The sequence below is a fragment of the Pseudorca crassidens genome, chromosome 14 (assembly GCF_039906515.1).
Source record: "Pseudorca crassidens isolate mPseCra1 chromosome 14, mPseCra1.hap1, whole genome shotgun sequence".
Lineage (NCBI taxonomy): Eukaryota > Metazoa > Chordata > Mammalia > Artiodactyla > Delphinidae > Pseudorca > Pseudorca crassidens.
In genome coordinates, this window is record NC_090309.1 from 14437433 (window position 1) to 14454976 (window position 17544).

At 58.1% G+C, this 17544-nt stretch overlaps 1 protein-coding gene across 2 annotated transcripts in view; it reads left to right on the forward strand.

Annotated features, from left to right (window-relative positions):
- The window catches only part of POLR1A (RNA polymerase I subunit A), a 76674-nt gene extending 60411 nt beyond the window's left edge, over window positions 1–16263 (forward strand). For both annotated transcript variants that reach the window (XM_067704485.1, XM_067704486.1), the window contains 12 exons: window positions 410–631; window positions 1516–1730; window positions 2779–2946; window positions 3815–3950; window positions 4465–4622; window positions 9492–9618; window positions 10923–11033; window positions 11607–11900; window positions 12648–12848; window positions 14075–14192; window positions 14680–14844; window positions 15228–16263. In XM_067704485.1, the coding sequence (XP_067560586.1) occupies window positions 410–631; window positions 1516–1730; window positions 2779–2946; window positions 3815–3950; window positions 4465–4622; window positions 9492–9618; window positions 10923–11033; window positions 11607–11900; window positions 12648–12848; window positions 14075–14192; window positions 14680–14844; window positions 15228–15328 (2016 nt within the window). In that variant the 3' untranslated portion in view covers window positions 15329–16263. The remainder of the gene's footprint in view (window positions 1–409; window positions 632–1515; window positions 1731–2778; window positions 2947–3814; window positions 3951–4464; window positions 4623–9491; window positions 9619–10922; window positions 11034–11606; window positions 11901–12647; window positions 12849–14074; window positions 14193–14679; window positions 14845–15227) is intronic.
- Window positions 16264–17544: the final 1281 nt, after the last annotated feature.

Sequence of the window (17544 nt, forward strand, 5' to 3'; positions counted from 1 at the left end):
TTTCCTACCACACCTTACCGCCCCGAGAGCGATCGTCACCGTTGGCCCAGCAGTCACCCTGTTTTACAGTTTGGGAAACTGAAACTGACATGGCCTGTCCAAGGTCATGAAGCAGGTGGTCGAATTGAAGGTTGTACTCCGGGGTTGGCTCCTTCCCATCCTGGCGCCATGTTCTGGAGGGACTCTGAGTGTCACGGTCTCTCCCCCGTGACCTCAGCTCCTGAGACCGCCAGCTCCCAAGTCTGACTGGCACAGAGTGAGGGCCCTGGTTAGCAGTGGGTGCTCAGACCCCCCCAGGGGCATCGTGAGGGCTCCACACGGGCCACCTCCGTCCTGTGAAGTTGTGTGACGTGGCCCTTGTGTTACGCCCTCATCTCTTTGGTTTTGTCTGTGTGGTCTGTTTGTTTAGGTGATAATGAAATCGAAGCACCTCCATGAAGTTTTATCCAGAGCAGATCCCCAGAAAGCTCTCCGCCACTTCAAAGCCATCAAAAAATGGCAAAGCAAGCATTCCAACACCCTGCTGAGAAAAGGCGCGTTCTTGAATTATTCCCAGAAAATTCAAGCAGCTGTGAAAGCCTTGAACCTCAAGGGCGCAAACCAGAATGGCCGCAGCCCCGAGACTCACCAGGTAATGCTGGGGTTCGGTGGGGGGCGGGGGTGGGCGATCAGTCAGGGGTTGAGGGGATGAGGGAAGGAGTTGTTTTCCCGGTGGAAGGTACAGTCATGAAATCTGGCTTCATTCAGTGCTGGTCAGGAAACATGGCACTCAAATAGGGATTTAAGGAAGGGAATCTTTACAGAGGTGTGGACAGGGTTCCAGGAAACTAGGGCTGGTAAGTTGGGTTCCCACCCGCCCCCCACAGGCAGGAACAGTCACCAGGAGTGGAGAGGGTGGCCGTGGGCAGAGGCCACCTGACAGGAGCCCTCAGTAGAGTTCTGGGCTCCGAGATCCATTAGAGAGGGCGGGGGATGAATGCCCAGCCTCGCTCTCCTCCCACATGCCCTTCTGCTTCTGGGACCTCCCGTCAGCCAAGCACAGCTGGGAGCCAGGAGGCAGGGGAGCGCTTTGGGGCACCGAGCGTGGGAAAGCCTGGGTGGGGGACAGACAGGGATCCAGCACAGTCACCTGGCTTGTGGTGACTGTGTCCTTGTTGACCTGAGACAGCCCTGGCTTTGCCTCTCATCCCAGTATTATTATTAATAGTGCCCCGTTTTACGCTACAAGACACTCAGTTTGGACAGTAACTTAACGTGGTCACCCTGCCTGTGCTTGAAGGGCCAGGACGAATCGCTTGTAGAGTCGTGGTAAAGCAGTGCGCCCTGGGATGGATTCGGTTTCTCCGCGTTTCAGATGTCAAGATGGCCTTCTCATTGCCGTCAGGTTTCTGTCTCTTTCCCCTGTTCTCATTTGAAGCCAGTGCCTCTGATACGCCTTATCTTACTGGGCGTCCCAGGAAGAGAAGCCTATTCCTGGTGTCCTCCAGCATAGCTGAGGCCCATCCTTCCTTTCAGATGTTGAGGATGTGGGCTGAGTTAGATGAGCAAAGCCGGAGGAAATACCAGAAGAAGGCGTCTCCTTGTCCTGATCCCAGTCTGTCTGTCTGGCGCCCAGACATCTACTTTGCGTCAGTGTCGGAAACATTTGAAAAGAAGGTGGATGACTACAGTCGCGAGTGGGCAGCTCAAGCAGAGAGGAGTTACGAGAAATCGGAGCTCTCTCTGGACCGGTAATGACATTGATTTATTGCACAGCACACACACAGGGAGAATCTGCTTCTCAGGCCCTTCCCCGCCCACTCTGGCAGCCTCCTGGGTTCAAGGCCCCAGCAAGAAGGAGGGAAGTGAAACAGAGGGCGCCTTGCAGGCCCTGAGGCCTGTGGGACGGATGAGAGCAGGTAGGCAGTAGTGCATCCCCCATCTGGGCCACGACGGAGAAGAGCGCTCTTTGGGGACAGAGCCCTGCACAGGTGGCCCCTCTCTTGAGTGTGGTGTGGTGGGCACGGTTATGTGAGAATCAGGGAATCTGGTCAGAAGCTGCCAACCCTTCACTGGTTTGAAGTAGCAGGGAGAGAAGACACATCAGGTCAGCAGAAAGTCTGACTTTTGAAAAGAACTTGCGTAGAAACGTAGTTCTGTTACCTTCCTCTGTGTTCAGACGTAATGTCCCATTTAGTCGCTGTTTGTTGAGCCGCTTCCTTGTCCTACGTTCCGGGGTAATACAGTGTTCCTTGGCTGTTCTAAAAGGGCCGGCATCCGTAGGAAGAAGGGTTAGTGAATTATAAAGTTGTGGAGCGCGCACACTTCCGATGTGGCCTGTAGCCATTTGCACTAATTAAGAAAGTAAGCACCCCCTTCCCGCCTCCCCCCCATATCCCCATAATTGCTCAGTGAACCTCTTCCTAGTTTGTACAGAGGGAGGTTTAAGCCCTCTCCAAGCCGTCACAACTACTGGGCAAAAAAAGAATTAACGAAGGGACACGTGAATAGTGAGCTCACTAGTTCCGGGACGTTCTCAGGGTGAACGTGAACAGTCCGAGCCTGGACATCTAGAGCTTCAGCTACCCAGCTGGGCTCTGTGCTGTGTCATTTAGGACATTTCAGGGTCACTGGCCGGAATTTAAGGCTTAGAAGGACCATTTGCTTAGGAAAAAACAAGCCCAGAAAGAGGGAGAGGTAACAGGTCCATGTGCCCTGCTTGTGGGTGGCATTGACAGCTCCTGACAGGCAGGTAGTGTCTGTGCCCCTGACTCCTGCTGTCCCCTGCCCCACCTCCAGGTTGAGGACTCTTCTGCAGCTGAAGTGGCAGCGCTCGCTGTGTGACCCGGGAGAGGCCGTGGGCCTGTTGGCCGCACAGAGCATCGGGGAGCCCTCCACGCAGATGACCCTGAACACCTTCCACTTTGCCGGCAGAGGCGAGATGAATGTCACCCTGGGCATTCCCAGGTGGGGGACTGCGAGGGTGCAGGGGCTGGGTCTGTCCTAGCCCACTCCTGGGGAGGAAGTCATTTCATTAGAGAGAGAGAGAGAGAGAGGGTGTCATCAAAGCAGGGGTCAGGGTTGGAATTTCCAGAGCCCAATGGGCTTCTGTGGTTGGATCCATGCCCAGGCCTCTTAGCATCTCCATTTATCTCTCCACCAACTCCTGTATCCAAGTTACCTGAGATGCTTGTGAAACTACATACTCCCGGGGTCAGGCCGTCTGGTTGCCCAACTTCGGGGGCGCCACTCACCTAGAACATGACCCAAAGGGGCCCTGGCCCTTCAGGTAAAAGTACACACCTGGCAGGCTGGTGGTCGCTGGGTGAGAGGAAAGAAAAGAGATCAGGCTCGCCTGCCTGGCCCGGCTACTTTTTAGCAGAGTGACACAGGCTCCCCAGCTTCCTGTGGGAGGGAGGAGGGCGGGGTGCACCATGCAGTCGGGCCGTGCAGGCTGACTGAGCCATGGCCGAGGTCTAGCCGTGGTCCCTGTGCCCAGTGGGAGCGCTGCAGACGCTGCTTCCCTTCCCTGCATCTCTTATTCGTTCAGTAAGCACCCACGCTGTATTGCGAGGCACAGGTGATAGGAAACAGGAAGAAGACACAGCCCTGTCCTTGAGGAGCTCGTGCTCCAGCGGAGGAAGCTGACAGAAGAGTCCCTTGCTGTCACACGCGGGGCCAGAGCTGGGACTCCCTGATCAGCATATCTCCCCCACGAGATCCTGTGGTCTCTCGCAGATCCTCAAAGAACTGTGACATCTTTATGAGAAAGGCCTCGCAAAAGTAAAGAATCGGGGTACCTCTTACGGCCAGATGTGCCCTTGTTCTGTGACAGGTTGAGGGAGATTCTCATGGTGGCCAGCGCCAACATCAAGACGCCCATGATGCGCGTGCCTGTGTTCAACACCAAGAAAGCGCTGAAGAAAGTGAAAAGCCTGAAGAAGCAGCTCACCAGGGTGTGCCTCGGGGAGGTAATTGTCTCCCTGGGACCCAGGGCTGCAGGCTGGCTGCAGGCGTTTTCCTGCATCCTCCCATCCGTCCTCCCAACTCTTCTCCCATCCGGGCAGAACAGCCTTTGCCAGCTGTTCAGACGCTGGCTTAGACTCCACCCAGTGAGAGGGAGGCTTTCTCTGCCAGGTGCTAAGCAGGGATGGATCAGGAAGCTTTAAAGGTAATCACTGGTCTGCAGCATTCTTCGTGCCTTAAGAATCAGGACATCTTCTGGGTCAGCTCACCAGCCCCGCTGGAGCCTGCCCCCTCCAGCCTCAGGCCGTTCTCTGGAGGTGTGCCTACAGGGTGTGGGGGGGTCTCTCTCCCCACCCACCGAGGGATCTACACCAGCAGAGCTTGTTGGAGTTTCTCTGGGATTTTGGCCTGTGGTCCCAGCCCCTGTCCCTGCAAACTCTCAGTTTTCCCATAACCCACTTGTAATACTCAGTCCCAGGCTTTGGGCAAATTGGTTTCTGTCTGTCAATCTGGTTCTAGGTGTTGGAGAAAATTGATGTCCAGGAGTCCTTCTCTATGGGGGAGAAACAGAACAAGTTCCGGGTGTACGAGCTGCGGTTTCAGTTCCTGCCACACGCGTACTACCAGCAGGAAAAGTGCCTGAGACCCGGGGACATCCTGCATTTCATGGAAACAAGGTCAGGACTCAGGCCGTATTTATTGCTTGACTTTGTCATGGACCTTGAGGGCTTCTGGCCACAGGACTCCCAGAGACCGGGTGCTTTTGCGCAAATGTTTCCTTCAAAGGAGGTGTTTAGAAAAGGAACAGGTCCTGCAGCCTCATGTGGCTTGTGGGTACGACTGCATTAACCGCATTCCCATCTCTGCCCCCTGTTTTTCTCTCTGGCCCATGAGTCTCGGGTACTCGGGTTTTGTAGGCTTTAAGATGGAGGAGGTCATGTACCATAAAGAGAGCAGAGCCCCGTCGCAGTGGTGCTGCTGTGACGTCAGACCAGCACGTGGTGTTAATTTCTGTCATGATGCGGTTCCTGATACACTTATATTCTGCTAGGAAGGAGCAGTGTGCTGACGGCACGCTGCTCTTGAACACAGGTCTATAACTGGGGTTACCTTCAGCTTCTTAGAGCAATTCTGGTTCCCTTCTGGTGGGGAGAAGGAACATCCATTTTCTCTCCGGTTCAAGTCACTGTTGGCCATTGGAAAGCACGGGCCACAGTGCTGAGTGCGCAGGAGTAGGATGGGGGTCATACTGGGGCTGGGGGAGCCAGGAAGAGCCAGCGAAGCACTTCCGACTGGCCACCTGACCCTGGATTGCAGTGCGCAGACTCAGATGGCTGCGGGGCCAGCAGGTGAGAAGGCCGGTGAGGCAGGTTGGGGGCCTCCGTCCGGCTGGAGAGCGCGTCACCGGCCTCAAGCGGGCAGGGATGTGGGCCAGGGTGGCCAGACCTTCTGATGCAGAAAAATAAGAAGAAAACCCCCTCTGCTTTTTCTTTCTTTGGCTGTTTGCTTGCTTTTACTTTTTCTAGATAAATCTTCTCTAATTTGTAAGCATTGGCAACTAATTCATATCTTTTTAAAAGCCTGGTGAGGGGACTTCCTGGTGGTCCAGTGGTTAAGACTCTCCGCTTCCAATGCAGGGGACACAGGTTCGATCCCTGGTCAGGGAACTAAGATCCCACATGCCACGCAGCACAGCCAAAAAACTAACTAACTAACTAAATTAATTAATTAAAAAAAAAAAAAAAAGCCTGGTGAGGCTGAAATAGATCCCATATGTCAGCAGGATTTGGCCACGGACCACTAACCACTGTCTTGAGTCTAGAACAGCCCTCAGGTTTTCCGGAGCTGCTTGGAAGTAGAGAACTGATGGCAGAGTTGAGGCAGGACGTCTGTGCACTCAGTCATCCCACAAATATTTACTGAGTGATGCCCACTCACAGGCTAGGCCCCAGGGCAGTGTGGCTGGGAGGGAGTGACTGTCCTGCCATGGGCCCTGTTCTGCCCTCACCTGAAGATGTGGACTGGCTGCAGCCTGGCCCCCGAAGCAGGTGGCACGTAGGATGGCGGGTGTTGTGGTAGATGAGCTTGGATGTGAACTCCACCCTTTTTACGGGGGAGCTTGCTGGGCCTCGGAAGCACCTATGTCGCTCTTCGCCTGGGTGGAGGAGGCTCATCTTATCAGGCAGGCCCAGTGCTCTCGGGGTGCTGGGTCACGGCGCAGGAGACCTGTCTGTGCCCCAGCTGCCGGCTCATTAATTAACCAGGAGGAACACCACTCCCAGGCGTGCCGCTGTCTGTGCCGGCCAGGCGGCCCTTCCCTGAGAAATCGGAATTCGGATCACGTGGCCTCCTGAGAATTACCAGGAGCAGGCGGAGTCTGCGATCTGCCCCATTTCTCTGCATCTCAGGTGTGGGCCTGCCAAGCAGGTAGGTCACAGGAGGCGTGCCCCAGGCTGTGCTCAGAGTTCTTTCTCTTTACGTTGCCTTGGGGAATTGAAAATTCATCACTTTTTTAAAAGTTCTTCTTGGTAAGGAGGAGCCCTGGCTTCTTGCCAGTGGTGACAGACTTAGTCAGCTCCTTCTTTGTATTTGGCTCGTGCGCTTGCAAGGCTGTGATGAACAAAGCCATGTGCAGTCGCGCCTGGTGGAGCTGCCCTGTGACTTGGGCAGGGGGGCCAGAGGGAGCAGCACGTGGAAGGGCTGTGGTTGGGCTGCCTTTGCCAGGCCTGGGCAGTGAAGCAGCCTCATGCAGGCCCCCTGGAGACCACACGGGGATGGGGGTGTGCCTTCAGAAAAGCGCCCCCCCCCCCCCCCCCGCCGGGAGCATTTTCTTTTTCCTTTCTCCCTTCCTCTTCTCTCTCTTCCCTCCTTCTGTCCCAGCTGTGGGATCTTGAGACTCTTTTGACACAGATTGGAGAAAAAAAAATAGAGACACAGAGGCGCTTCCCTAGATGGAGGTGTAGAAGCCGTGAAGCTCCCCTCAGTATCTGTCCTGGCGCCCACCCCTTTGGACGTGTGTACATGATCTGGAAGGTGGGCCGGGGTGGTGAGGTGGCAGGAGTACCGAGCTAGGTGGCAGGGGTGTGTGAGTTCCACGGCCTGCGGTCCCCAGCCGTGTAACACAGAGCCGGCAGTCTGCGGCGAGAGCTTCTGTGGGTCTGACTCTGCAAACAGCAGGTGGTGGAGCTGTTGGCAGGCACTTTCGGAAACAGCCGAGGGTCATGTTCCCTGCTGGTAATTATTTATGTGGGACGGAGGTTTCTGTGCAGCTGCCCCCCTCCGGTTCCCCCTCGGTTGCCACATTCTGACAAACAGCACGACCTTCACAGAGCAGTCACTGTGGGCCTCCGGTTTCCCGGCTCTGGGCAGAATCACAGAAGGGCAGACTCTCTGTACCCCCGGGAGAACTTCTGGCACACAGGTGACATGCCTGCCACTTACCGTTCAGGGGGTTATTCTCCTTTCTCACCTTCTGTCACGTTCTGCACTGGTCCTGTTCACCAGAAGAGGCAGGCAGGGTAGAGAGGATTTGCACCGGGGGGGGGGGGGTTAGGGAAGGTCTCTTGGGGGGTTCCATCTGTGCTTAGACCCCCACCGTGGGCCTGGGCGCGGCTCCAGCAGGTCGATGGGAGGCTGGGGAAATTGATGGCGGCGCACATGGCCCGCACAGAAGCCCGACGATGCACGTGCAGGGGGTGGGAGCAGGTGGGGGATTGGGGTTGAGGCCAGTTGCGAGGATTGAAGTGCTGGCAAGGGAGCCTCAGAGGGGTGATGTCACCTGAAGGGACAGGCCAGGGCGGCAGCCTCACAGCAGAGGGAGGCGACAAGCAGCTTCTGTGTGCGGAGGCAGCCCAGCTTCACACCCCGTCCGTGTCATTTCGCGCCCTGCAGTCTGCGCTGCAGGCTCAGGCGTGGGGCAGGGGCGGTCCCAACACTTACAGACGGGGTCAAGGCCCTCGTCTGTCTCTGTCTCCAGGCTCTGGCAGAACAGAGACTTGAACCAGAGCCTGTCCTTTCGGAAACGTCTCTTCCGCCCCTTCCTCCCGGGTGGCCCGTATCTTTCTAAAGTCAAGCCGGGCTTCTCCCCTGTCTGGCCCTCTGGTCTCCGTCCACAGCACCTGGTGACCAGGCTCTTCCTTGGGTCGGTGGTGAGGAGGCTTTTTTCTGCCAAGGGTAGAAGCTCAGCCAAAACCCTGTACAGCTTTAAAACGTTGGGGAAAAAATAGTGGGGAGGGAGAGGAGCAGTCTTTTGTTTTGTTTTGTTTTGTTTTTTTAGCGGTACGCGGGCCTCTCACTGCTGTGGCCTCTCCCGTTGCGGAGCACAAGCTCTGGACGCGCAGGCCCAGTGGCCATGGCTCACGGGCCCAGCCGCTCCGCGGCATGTGGGATCTTCCCGGACCGGGGCACGAACCCGCGTCCCCTGCATCGGCAGGCGGACTCTCAACCACTGCGCCACCAGGGAAGCCCCAGTCTTTTGTTTTTAATGAACAAAATAGTAAACATCTGACCTGCCTGCTTCTCCAGTTAAAGCTCTAAGTGCCTGTCTTTTCATCCTTCCTTTGCCCTCAGGGCTGGTACATGGTGGGCCCATCATAGGCGCTCGGAGAACACAGGAAGGCTGGCTGGGCAGATGAGGAACTGATACTTTATATAACTAAAAGAAGGCTGTTTGATGTGCTGCTATGGCCTGATGCAGAAGGTGGGCAAGAGGTTATATGAAGAAAGGAGCAGGGGGCGGGAGACAGGGTGAGGCCCAGAGGAAGCAAGAAATAGATAACTCAGGAGGGAAGGACCCAGGGGCCAGGAAAGGTCCTCTGGGCTCTGCCTCAAGTTGGTCCTTTTAAATTGGTTTCATTCTAACCTGTCGACATGATTTACTGCCACAAAGTAAGTTATCACCGCCTTGGAGATCCCGATAAGCTCTTCCACGTCTTAGTTCTCTCATCAAATTGTCGGGGGTCCCACACCAAGGAGACAGGAATTGCCAGCCCCGAGCAGTGCCACTTCCTGGAGATGCGGTAGGCGGCGGGCTGGGGGCGGCCCTCGTCCCGGCCTGGACTCCCCTCTCCCGCTGCAGGCCCTGCCACCCTAGTTAGACGGCCACCACACAGCACCAAGAACTGTCACTTGCTGAGCAGCCAGCCTGCCAGGCCCCATGACAGGTATCGGATGTGGGGTTGTTTCTAATCCCTAAAGCAAGACTGCATGGTATCTATTAATACCTGCGTTTTCCAGACGAGAGAGGTAAAGCTCAGGAGGCCATGTGTGGTGATCGAGGCCACGCACCCTGGGAGTGGCAGGGCACGTATTCAGTCCAGGCCTGTTGGGTGTGGAGCAGTGTTCCTTCCGATGCGCCATATACCACCCAGAAACAGCAGGAGGGGGAAGAGTGAGCTGACGGGAGAGGCAGGGTCTCCGTCTCCTGTAGAAGTCCCCAACGTCACCTTAGGCGGGTGTGAGATCCTTAGAGCGTCCTGTCCCCACAGTGAGGGGAGAATGGAGGTGCTGGTCCTGAACGGGGCTGCGTGGCTTTCATCTCGTTTCAGATTCTTTAAAATTCTGATGGAATCCATCAGAAAGAAGAATAGTAAAGCATCAGCTTTCAGAAGCGTAAACACGCGGAGAGCTACCCAGCGGGATCTAGACAACGAAGGCGAGTCGGAGAGGAGTCGGGTGAGCGAGTCCCCTGAGGGCCCCTTGGGGAGGGGGAGGGTCCAGGGCTGGGAAGCACATCGGATGGCGGCTCACTGAGTCGGTTCTCCTAGGACGGCTCTGCGACCATGCTCGGCGCCCCTTGAGCCCCTTCCTGCTGTCGGCCCATCTCTCCACCTACCTTAGCGTTTATCCACTGTTCTGAGAGAGCCGGAAAGCAACACTTTCTTCTTGAGTGTGGCGGGCCACGTCGGGCAGCATAGTCTGCCTGGCCCTGGGTGAGGGCCCTGGGTGAGGGCCCCAGGTCTTCCATCTCTCTGCTCTCAGGGACCCCTCTGTCGGTGGTTTTTTTTCTCCTGAGGTTAGACTCAAAGTAATGGTACCCACTGAGGTCTTGGAAGTTCTTTTTCTGGTTCCATTCACTCTGCCTTTGACTTACCTAGGCCAGATGAATTGAGGCCCACGGAGTACTAGGCAAGGACCAGAGAGGCATTTTGAAGCCGGGAAGTTGGGCTACAGTGACGAAAAAGGATAGAGCCAGGGAAAAACCTGTGGAGGCAAAACAGTCCAGGACTGATGGTACCTCATCCGCCAAGAGGCCCAGGAGCGGCGTGGGGCAGGTCCCTGGGTGTCGTCTGAGCCGGCGGTTGGTAGGGCTGTGCTGTGCTTGGACAGGGCCACAACGAAGACCGGTCCCATCCCTTCCCGGCTCGGTGACCTCAGCTATGTCACCTCCTCTCTCTGGGCCTGTCTCCTCATCCCTAAAATGAGGGCGTGGCCTACCTAGAGAGAGAGAGTGCCAGGTCTCCTGCCCCGGGGTCTACCAGTTGGCTAGCTCAAGCACAGACGGGCATGGGATGTCTTTGAAAGGCTGCCTGGTCTTAATTCTCAGATCACCCAGAAGGAGACTACAGGGAACTAGGAACCAAGGCCAGGAGAAAGGTATAAATATTTGGCTTTTAAAATACCAAGACAACTCTTTCCCTTCATCTCCACCCATAACAAAAATACTTGGAATAACACCTTCTTTTCATGACGTGAAAAGCCTCGGCACTTCCTTTCTTTGGTTTCTTTTTTTTAAATGCAGGATTTTGCGAGTGGTGCGTGTAGAGATGTAGGGTGCAGAGAAGGAAGCGTGGAGTCCAGGGGTGGGTAGGGGGGTGGAAGGTAGGTAGATGGATAGTTGGCAAGGTGATAGGTGGCTGAACGATGATGAGCGGATGGGTGGGTGGGCAGGTGGGTGGCTGGGTGAGTGTGGTGGGTGGAGAGATGGATTCACCAGGGTATTAGAGCTCATCTTTCTCTTTCTTGTCCCCACACCCCAGGGAGAGCAGGAAGGCGACGAGGAAGAGGAGGGGCACATCGTGGACGCCGAAGCTGAGGAGGGAGACGCTGATGCCTCGGACGCCAAACGCAAGGAGAAACAAGAGGAGGAGGTGAGGGGACCCCTTTGTCACAGATGAGGGCTCGCCCCCTGGTGCATGAGGCCACGCCTGTGCGTCATGCTGGAACCATCAGGAGCCTTGCAGCAAGGCGGGCTGCCCAGCGCACCAGTGGACTGAGAAGGTGGTGCTCATGGGGTGGCGGGTGGGCAGGGGCTGGCCGTCCCTGCGTCTGAATCAGATTCGAGGACCCAGAGGCCTTTGGCAGGGGGAGGAAGTCGGGCTGCCTCCTGTCTTTGCCGTGAAAATTCTTCCTTCTCCTGCCCGTTACTGGTCCTCCACTGCCCTGGTTGCTGCCAGGACAGAGGGCGGTGTGGCAGGGCTGAGCGGCTCCACGGGTGCGAGAGCTAGAGGCGCGGGGCGGGGTTCAGCTCAGAGGAGGGGGCCCAGGGGCTGAGGGGCTGGCATCCCCAGGGGAAGCAAGGAGGACGGCGGCCGGGCCGACGGAGCAGGCGGGGCCGGGGTCAGCCAGCAGCTGAGGCCTCTGCAGGGGCACCTGTTGGGCAGGCCAAGTCCAAACGGCTGGTGGGGCCCGAGTGACGTGGCCTGTGCTCCGCCCCCCGCCAGGTCGACTACGAGAGTGAGGACGAGGAGGATGGCGAGGACGGCGAGGACCTGCAGGAGGAAGGGACCGTCCTCGGGGAAGGCACTCCCCGGGCCCAGGCGCAGGAGGAGGAGGGGGGCTCAGGCCCCGAGGAGGACTCGCTCCCCGCTGCCCCACTGGCGCAGCCGTGGAAGCCCACCCGCAGCCGGGAGCCCCAGGACGCCGAGGCGGTGGAGCGCCGGGTGCAGGCCGTGCGCGAGTGCCACCCGTTCATCGAGGACTACCAGTACGACACCCAGGACGGCCTGTGGTGCCAGGTCAGTGCCAGGGCGGCCACCGGCTGCTCTCGTCTCCACCCCGGGTCCCTTAAAGAGGCTGGTGACAGCCGTGCACCTGCTACCCCCGGTCATGGCCTCGCACATTTGATTTTCACACCCTCGTGGGCCAGTCCTCTCTCTGCACGGGGATCTGAGCCACCAGACCCTACGGGTGCTGTCACGTTGTGCTTCAGGCCTCAGCACAACACGTGTGTTGACGTGTATCGGTTGTCATAGAGACGGGCAGAGACACTTCACTCCTCGCACCGCCTTTGTTCTGGTCCCCAGCTTCAGCACTGCAGTGTTGCCTGAGAGACTCGGTGGCTTGGATGCCTGGACGTCTGTACACGCAGACTGGCGTTCTAGTCCTTTCCTTCGATCCGATTCATTGGTTCCTAAGTGGTAGCGTGGGTACGGAGCCTTGACCGGGGTTGCACCCGTGAAAGGACACGTGTTGTGCTTTGTGGTGATGGAAAGGATATCAAGGGTGGTGTGAGTGGATGTGATTTTCACCGTTCTCACCGACATCTGTGAAAACGTTGCTCTGCTCTTTCCTCCTCAGCGGACTGGAGGTGGCTGCCGTGTGGCCGCAAAGGCACCCAGCATTCACAGGCCCGGCCCGCCACCCGCTCACCCCAGCAGGGCCGCGGTGTTCCCTAGTGGGGCTCCGGAGGCGTCTCCCGGGGAGCCCGGGCAGTGGGTCTGGGGCGGCCCTCTCCCCGGCCCCAGCTCTCCCTCCTCTTGCAGGTGATGGTGAAACTCCCTCTCATCAAGGTCAACTTTGACATGAGCTCCCTGGTAGTGTCCCTGGCCCAAGGCGCCATCGTCTACGCAACCAAGGGCATCACGAGGTGCCTCCTGAACGAAACCACCAACAGTAAGAACGAGAAGGAGCTCGTCTTAAACACAGAAGGCATCAACCTCCCGGAGCTGTTCAAGTACGCCGAGGTGCGTGGCCCCACTCCCTCCTGGGCTGTTCGCGCTCCCAGCCCAGGGTCCCCGAACCGAGTCTGCACCTCCCGGCTCACCTCCCGGGGACCCCTGATGCACATGAGCCTGGTAAGGCTTGCAGTACGGAACCGGCTTAACTTTACAGAACCCAGAGTTTCCCAAATCACTTTGAGTACAGTTTCTTCTCCTTGAAATTAAAACCTTCCCGAAGTAGACTCGTAAGAAGTAGTTTTCTGAGTCGCTGGCCTGGGGGCTGCTCACTTTACCGGGTGAAGGAGGTCCTGGGTGCAGAGGGGCCCCGCTCCGCCCCCCACGCCCAGCAGAGGCCTGTGCGCCCTGTTCCACCTGCTCCCCCACCCTTTCCTCTGGGCTCTCTCCTGCTTCCCCCCAGCTTCACGGAGCCTCCCAGAACCTTCCGAGGTGCTCTCGACCCGTGGGCGCGAGTTTTCCCCACAGAATTCTGAGTTGCCGGGACCAGCTCACTCTTCCCTGGTCCGCGCGCACCAAGCTGGCGAGGCTCTCCGGCCTCACACGCACCCCCCCGCCGCCCCGCACCCCCCTGCCCCACTAAGGCCCCTTCTGCCCCGGAGCCTCTCACAGGCTGCTTTCCCGGAGGACGCAGCAGGCAGAGCTCATGCCTCCCGAGAGCCGGCCACTGACAGGCCGAGCTCCGCGTCGTGCTCGTGGGATTTGTCCAGACGAGGCCAGGCAGGCCACCAGGGTCTCTGCTGTTGCCTCTGGGGTGACCTGCCACAGTGCAGAGCCACCGTGGGCCCCCCGGGGCAGCCGACCTGGAGCCCCAGGCCCCTGATAGGGCCCGGCTGACCCCCATGCAGCAGGCCCAGCCCTGCTCCCCATGCCTGGGGGAGGCGTTTGGGTCTCTGCTGAGGAACTTGCCTCGCCTACCAGGGGAAGCCTCTGTCCTAGGAAACAGGTCTCTCCATTAAATAGACAAACACCTTTCTTCCTGTTGACTGTAAAGCAGGTACCAAGTCATCCTCTAGCCCTGCTGATGATGAGACAGACCTTGGGGCCTGGCCAGCGTGCTGTTGGCAGCTCTGCCTACACTGTTTCCTTTCGCTAGTCCTGGGCCACCTCGCAACCACTTTGTCATCAGCTGTGCTTGAGTGCCAGCCAAGCGGGGGGGTCGGCCTGGGGGGGTGTGTCCGCAGGAAGGGGCAGAAGGCCAGGCCCTCCAAACCAACCTCTCCCTCCTCCCCCAGGTCCTGGATTTGCGTCGCCTCTATTCCAATGACATCCATGCCATGGCCAGCACCTACGGCATCGAGGCCGCGCTGCGGGTGATCGAGAAGGAGATCAAGGATGTGTTTGCCGTGTACGGTAAGAGGGGCTGCGGGCGGCGCTCGGGAGGTCCTGGGGTGTCAGTCCAGCTCCGCAGGGAACTGAAATAGGGGCACGGTGAGCATGGAGCCCGTCGGGGATCCTCAGAACCACCGTGGAGAGGGAGTCCCTTGTGGGTCAGTCTTGTCAGTCCTGTCCCCGAGGCCTCCTAGCGTGTTTCTCGTCTGCTGGCCTCTGAGGGAGAGTCTGCTTCCTCATCCTGCCTTCAGGGTTTCAGTTCCCAAGTGCAAACAGTGATTTAGGGTCTTGTGTCCTGCAAGGCTGCTTTCCGTGCTGCTGGATGGAAGTGGAGAGAGATGTAGTAATGGTGACCGGGGAGGGAGGGCTGCCCGCCGAGGTCGGGGGTTAGGGAGCTGAGTGAGTAGGTGACGGAGCTGGAGGGGGGCGCCCTCGTGTCAGGTGATGCGGCTGCCATCGTCCCCTCATCACTGCTTAACCCTCCCTTCGGTTGCCGCCCGTGTGACAGGCATCGCCGTTGACCCCCGCCACCTCTCCCTGGTCGCTGACTACATGTGCTTCGAGGGTGTTTACAAGCCGCTGAACCGCTTTGGGATCCGGTCGAACTCCTCCCCGCTGCAGCAGATGACGTTTGAGACCAGCTTCCAGTTTCTGAAGCAGGCCACCATGATGGGTCAGTCGTGGGCAGGTGCCCTTGGCCTCCCCTCTCCTGAGTCTGCTCTGGGCAGATGGGCTCGTCCCTCGGGCACCTCTCCACACGCCTCGCACGCAGGGGAGATCTTGGCATCTCACTGCGGGAAGCAGCTGGCAGGGGCGGGCAGCAGATGGGAGAGCTGCCTCTGCCTTTTGGAGAAGAAGGAGAGGGTCTTCCTCTCTTTGAAATGCAGGAGCAGCGCGGCCTCGTTCCCGTCAGACCCTGAGCCTCAGCACCACCCCTCGTGGCCTCGGAGGTGCCCCACCCGCCCAGCCTCAGTGCTGAGTGCCGCCCCCCCTCGCCTTCCACCGCCCCCGGCTTCTCCCTCAGCCAACTAACGAGCACTCTGGTGTCTCTCCCAGGATCCCACGATGAGCTGAGGTCACCGTCAGCCTGCCTCGTGGTTGGGAAGGTCGTCAAGGGCGGGACAGGCCTCTTCGAGCTCAAGCAGCCCCTGAGATAGCAGCCCCTGCGCACTGGCCGCCTGGCCTGCCCGTCACAGGAGAGGACCGGGAGACCGGAGTCCCGGGCAGTTCATGGTGACGGTGCAGAGCCCGGCAGTGACTTCGGGGGGTCCAAAAAGCAGCCGGCCTCTGGGCTGGACTGGCTTCACCTGGAAAGTGGCTACATTGCTCATCCCTGCCCCTCCCCATCTCACGATGCACACGAGGTCCACCAAGTCCCCCGAGCCCCTCCGAGGCGGCCGGACCTCCCCCTGTGCTGCAGGAGGCCTTGGAGGTGGAACCCCTGGCCGCCCCCAGGGTAGGGGCGCGAGGTCTCAGTGCTGTGAGCAGCCAGTGACTGCAGGCAGGCTTGCTGCGGGCTCACGACGAGCGGGGCCCCTGCTGCTGCGTGGCCTGCCCCTTCTGGCCGCACCAGCCCCTGGGGACAGAGTTCCCAAAGAGGCCCCCGCTAAGGTTCTTTCTCTGAAACAAGCACAGGATGGTGGAGACCTCTACCCACCCAGCTTCCGTGCCTGGGGCAGAGCCCTGGCCCTGCTGGCATGTGGCTACGTGTCCTTCTGAACCAGATCAGCCCTGAGTCCGGGGCTGGTCTCTTCGGGGCCCCAGCGGCTCACCCCCAGACATAAAACCCTGGATCCCCAGCCGGGCTGTACCGCTTGAGCAAGTTGCCCGGCTGTCTCCCTAGCTCTGCTCTCAAGCCAGCACTGAGGCCTGCGTCCCTGTGCAGGCTCTGCTCCATCCGGGGTCATCCGGGCTCCCTTGACCTTTGGTACCAGCAGCAGGCGGCCCTGACATGGACAGAAAAATCAGAGGACTTGTGCCGAGGCTTTGTAAAACCAGACGCTGTTTCTATTTTTGTCTAATGTTATTCCAACTCAGGCTGAGTAATAAACATCACTGGAACTAGCTGTTGGGAGGGAAAAAGTCTAAAAGACTGCGGGCTTTTTGGTTTTGTTCTTTGCTCTTTGGTTTGTGGTTTCTACATCTGTGACTTGAGAGCCTGGGACTGGAATTACTCAGCGCAGTCACATCTCAGATTCCTCTTCCTGTTTTTTTGGCAGAGGACGTGGAGGGAGAGCTCAGCCCTGGCAGCCTCCCACTCTGACCCCTGCCTGGCCCTGTGGTGTCCCCCTTCCACAGCCAGCTTCTGGCCCTGAGGCCAGGAGAGCAGAAGCCAGTGGGAAGGAGGTAGCTATGTGTGTCTGGGCTGGGAAGGGAGGCCTCGCCTGGGGAGAGTCGCCATGCTGCTCCCTCCAAGGTACGTGATGACAGAACCCAGCCTGTGTGTCCTGTGCCCACACTGGAGAAAACCTGGCAGAAACAGGGTTCACCTGGGACTTCCCTGGCGGGCCAGTGGTTAGGACTCTGCGCTTCCACTGCAGGGGGCGCAGGTTCGCTCCCTGGTTGGGGAACTAAGATTCTGCATGCTGCACAGCGCGGCCAAAAAAAACAAAAACAAAAAGAAGAAATAGCGTTCAACCAGGGCTTGGGTACAGAGGATTATGGACAGCTTCTGAGGGGCGTAGGAAGAAGGGTCAGGATGGAATCCACACCGCAGGTGAAGATGTGCTCTCTGGGTGTTAAAGGACCAATTTATAACCTGATAATTTCCACTCCTACTGGACTGTCGGAGAGGGTCTTCAGGAGGTCACAAGGTGCCCATTGGACAAATAAGCATGTGGTTACCTGGCCCTAGGGCTCGGCGTAAGCACTTGAGTGTCATGGCTCAGCCCCACCTGGGAACTGAGGGTGCGGAGGTGAAGAAGCGAGCCCCAGACGTGGGCAGGGCCGACGTGCTTGCTGAAATCAGACCCCTGACCTGCGTTGGGAGGGGGGTGGTGGCCCCCTGCCCTTCCTGCCCGGCCATCCATGCGTGTCCTGGGCAGCTCCATTCTACGCGTGTTTCTCTCCTGGAGACCTACTCCTGGTTTGTAAGCAGACGTTCCAGGCTTGCACATCTTGGCCGACCAGGACTCCCTTTCTCCCCTATGGGATTTACACGCTCCCTTCAGTGCCACTCTTTGTTCAGCAATCTCTGGGGGTGGGGGGTGGCCTCTTTTGCCATTTAAGATGGCATGTCCTTTGGAATATTCTCAGTATTGTAAAGGCTCCTCTCTGAGGGCAAAGTTGATTTTTGGAGAGAGCCACAAGTAAGTCCAAGTCAAATCTGATGAAGAGAATAGGTCAAGCTGCATGATTTTTTTTTTTTTAATAT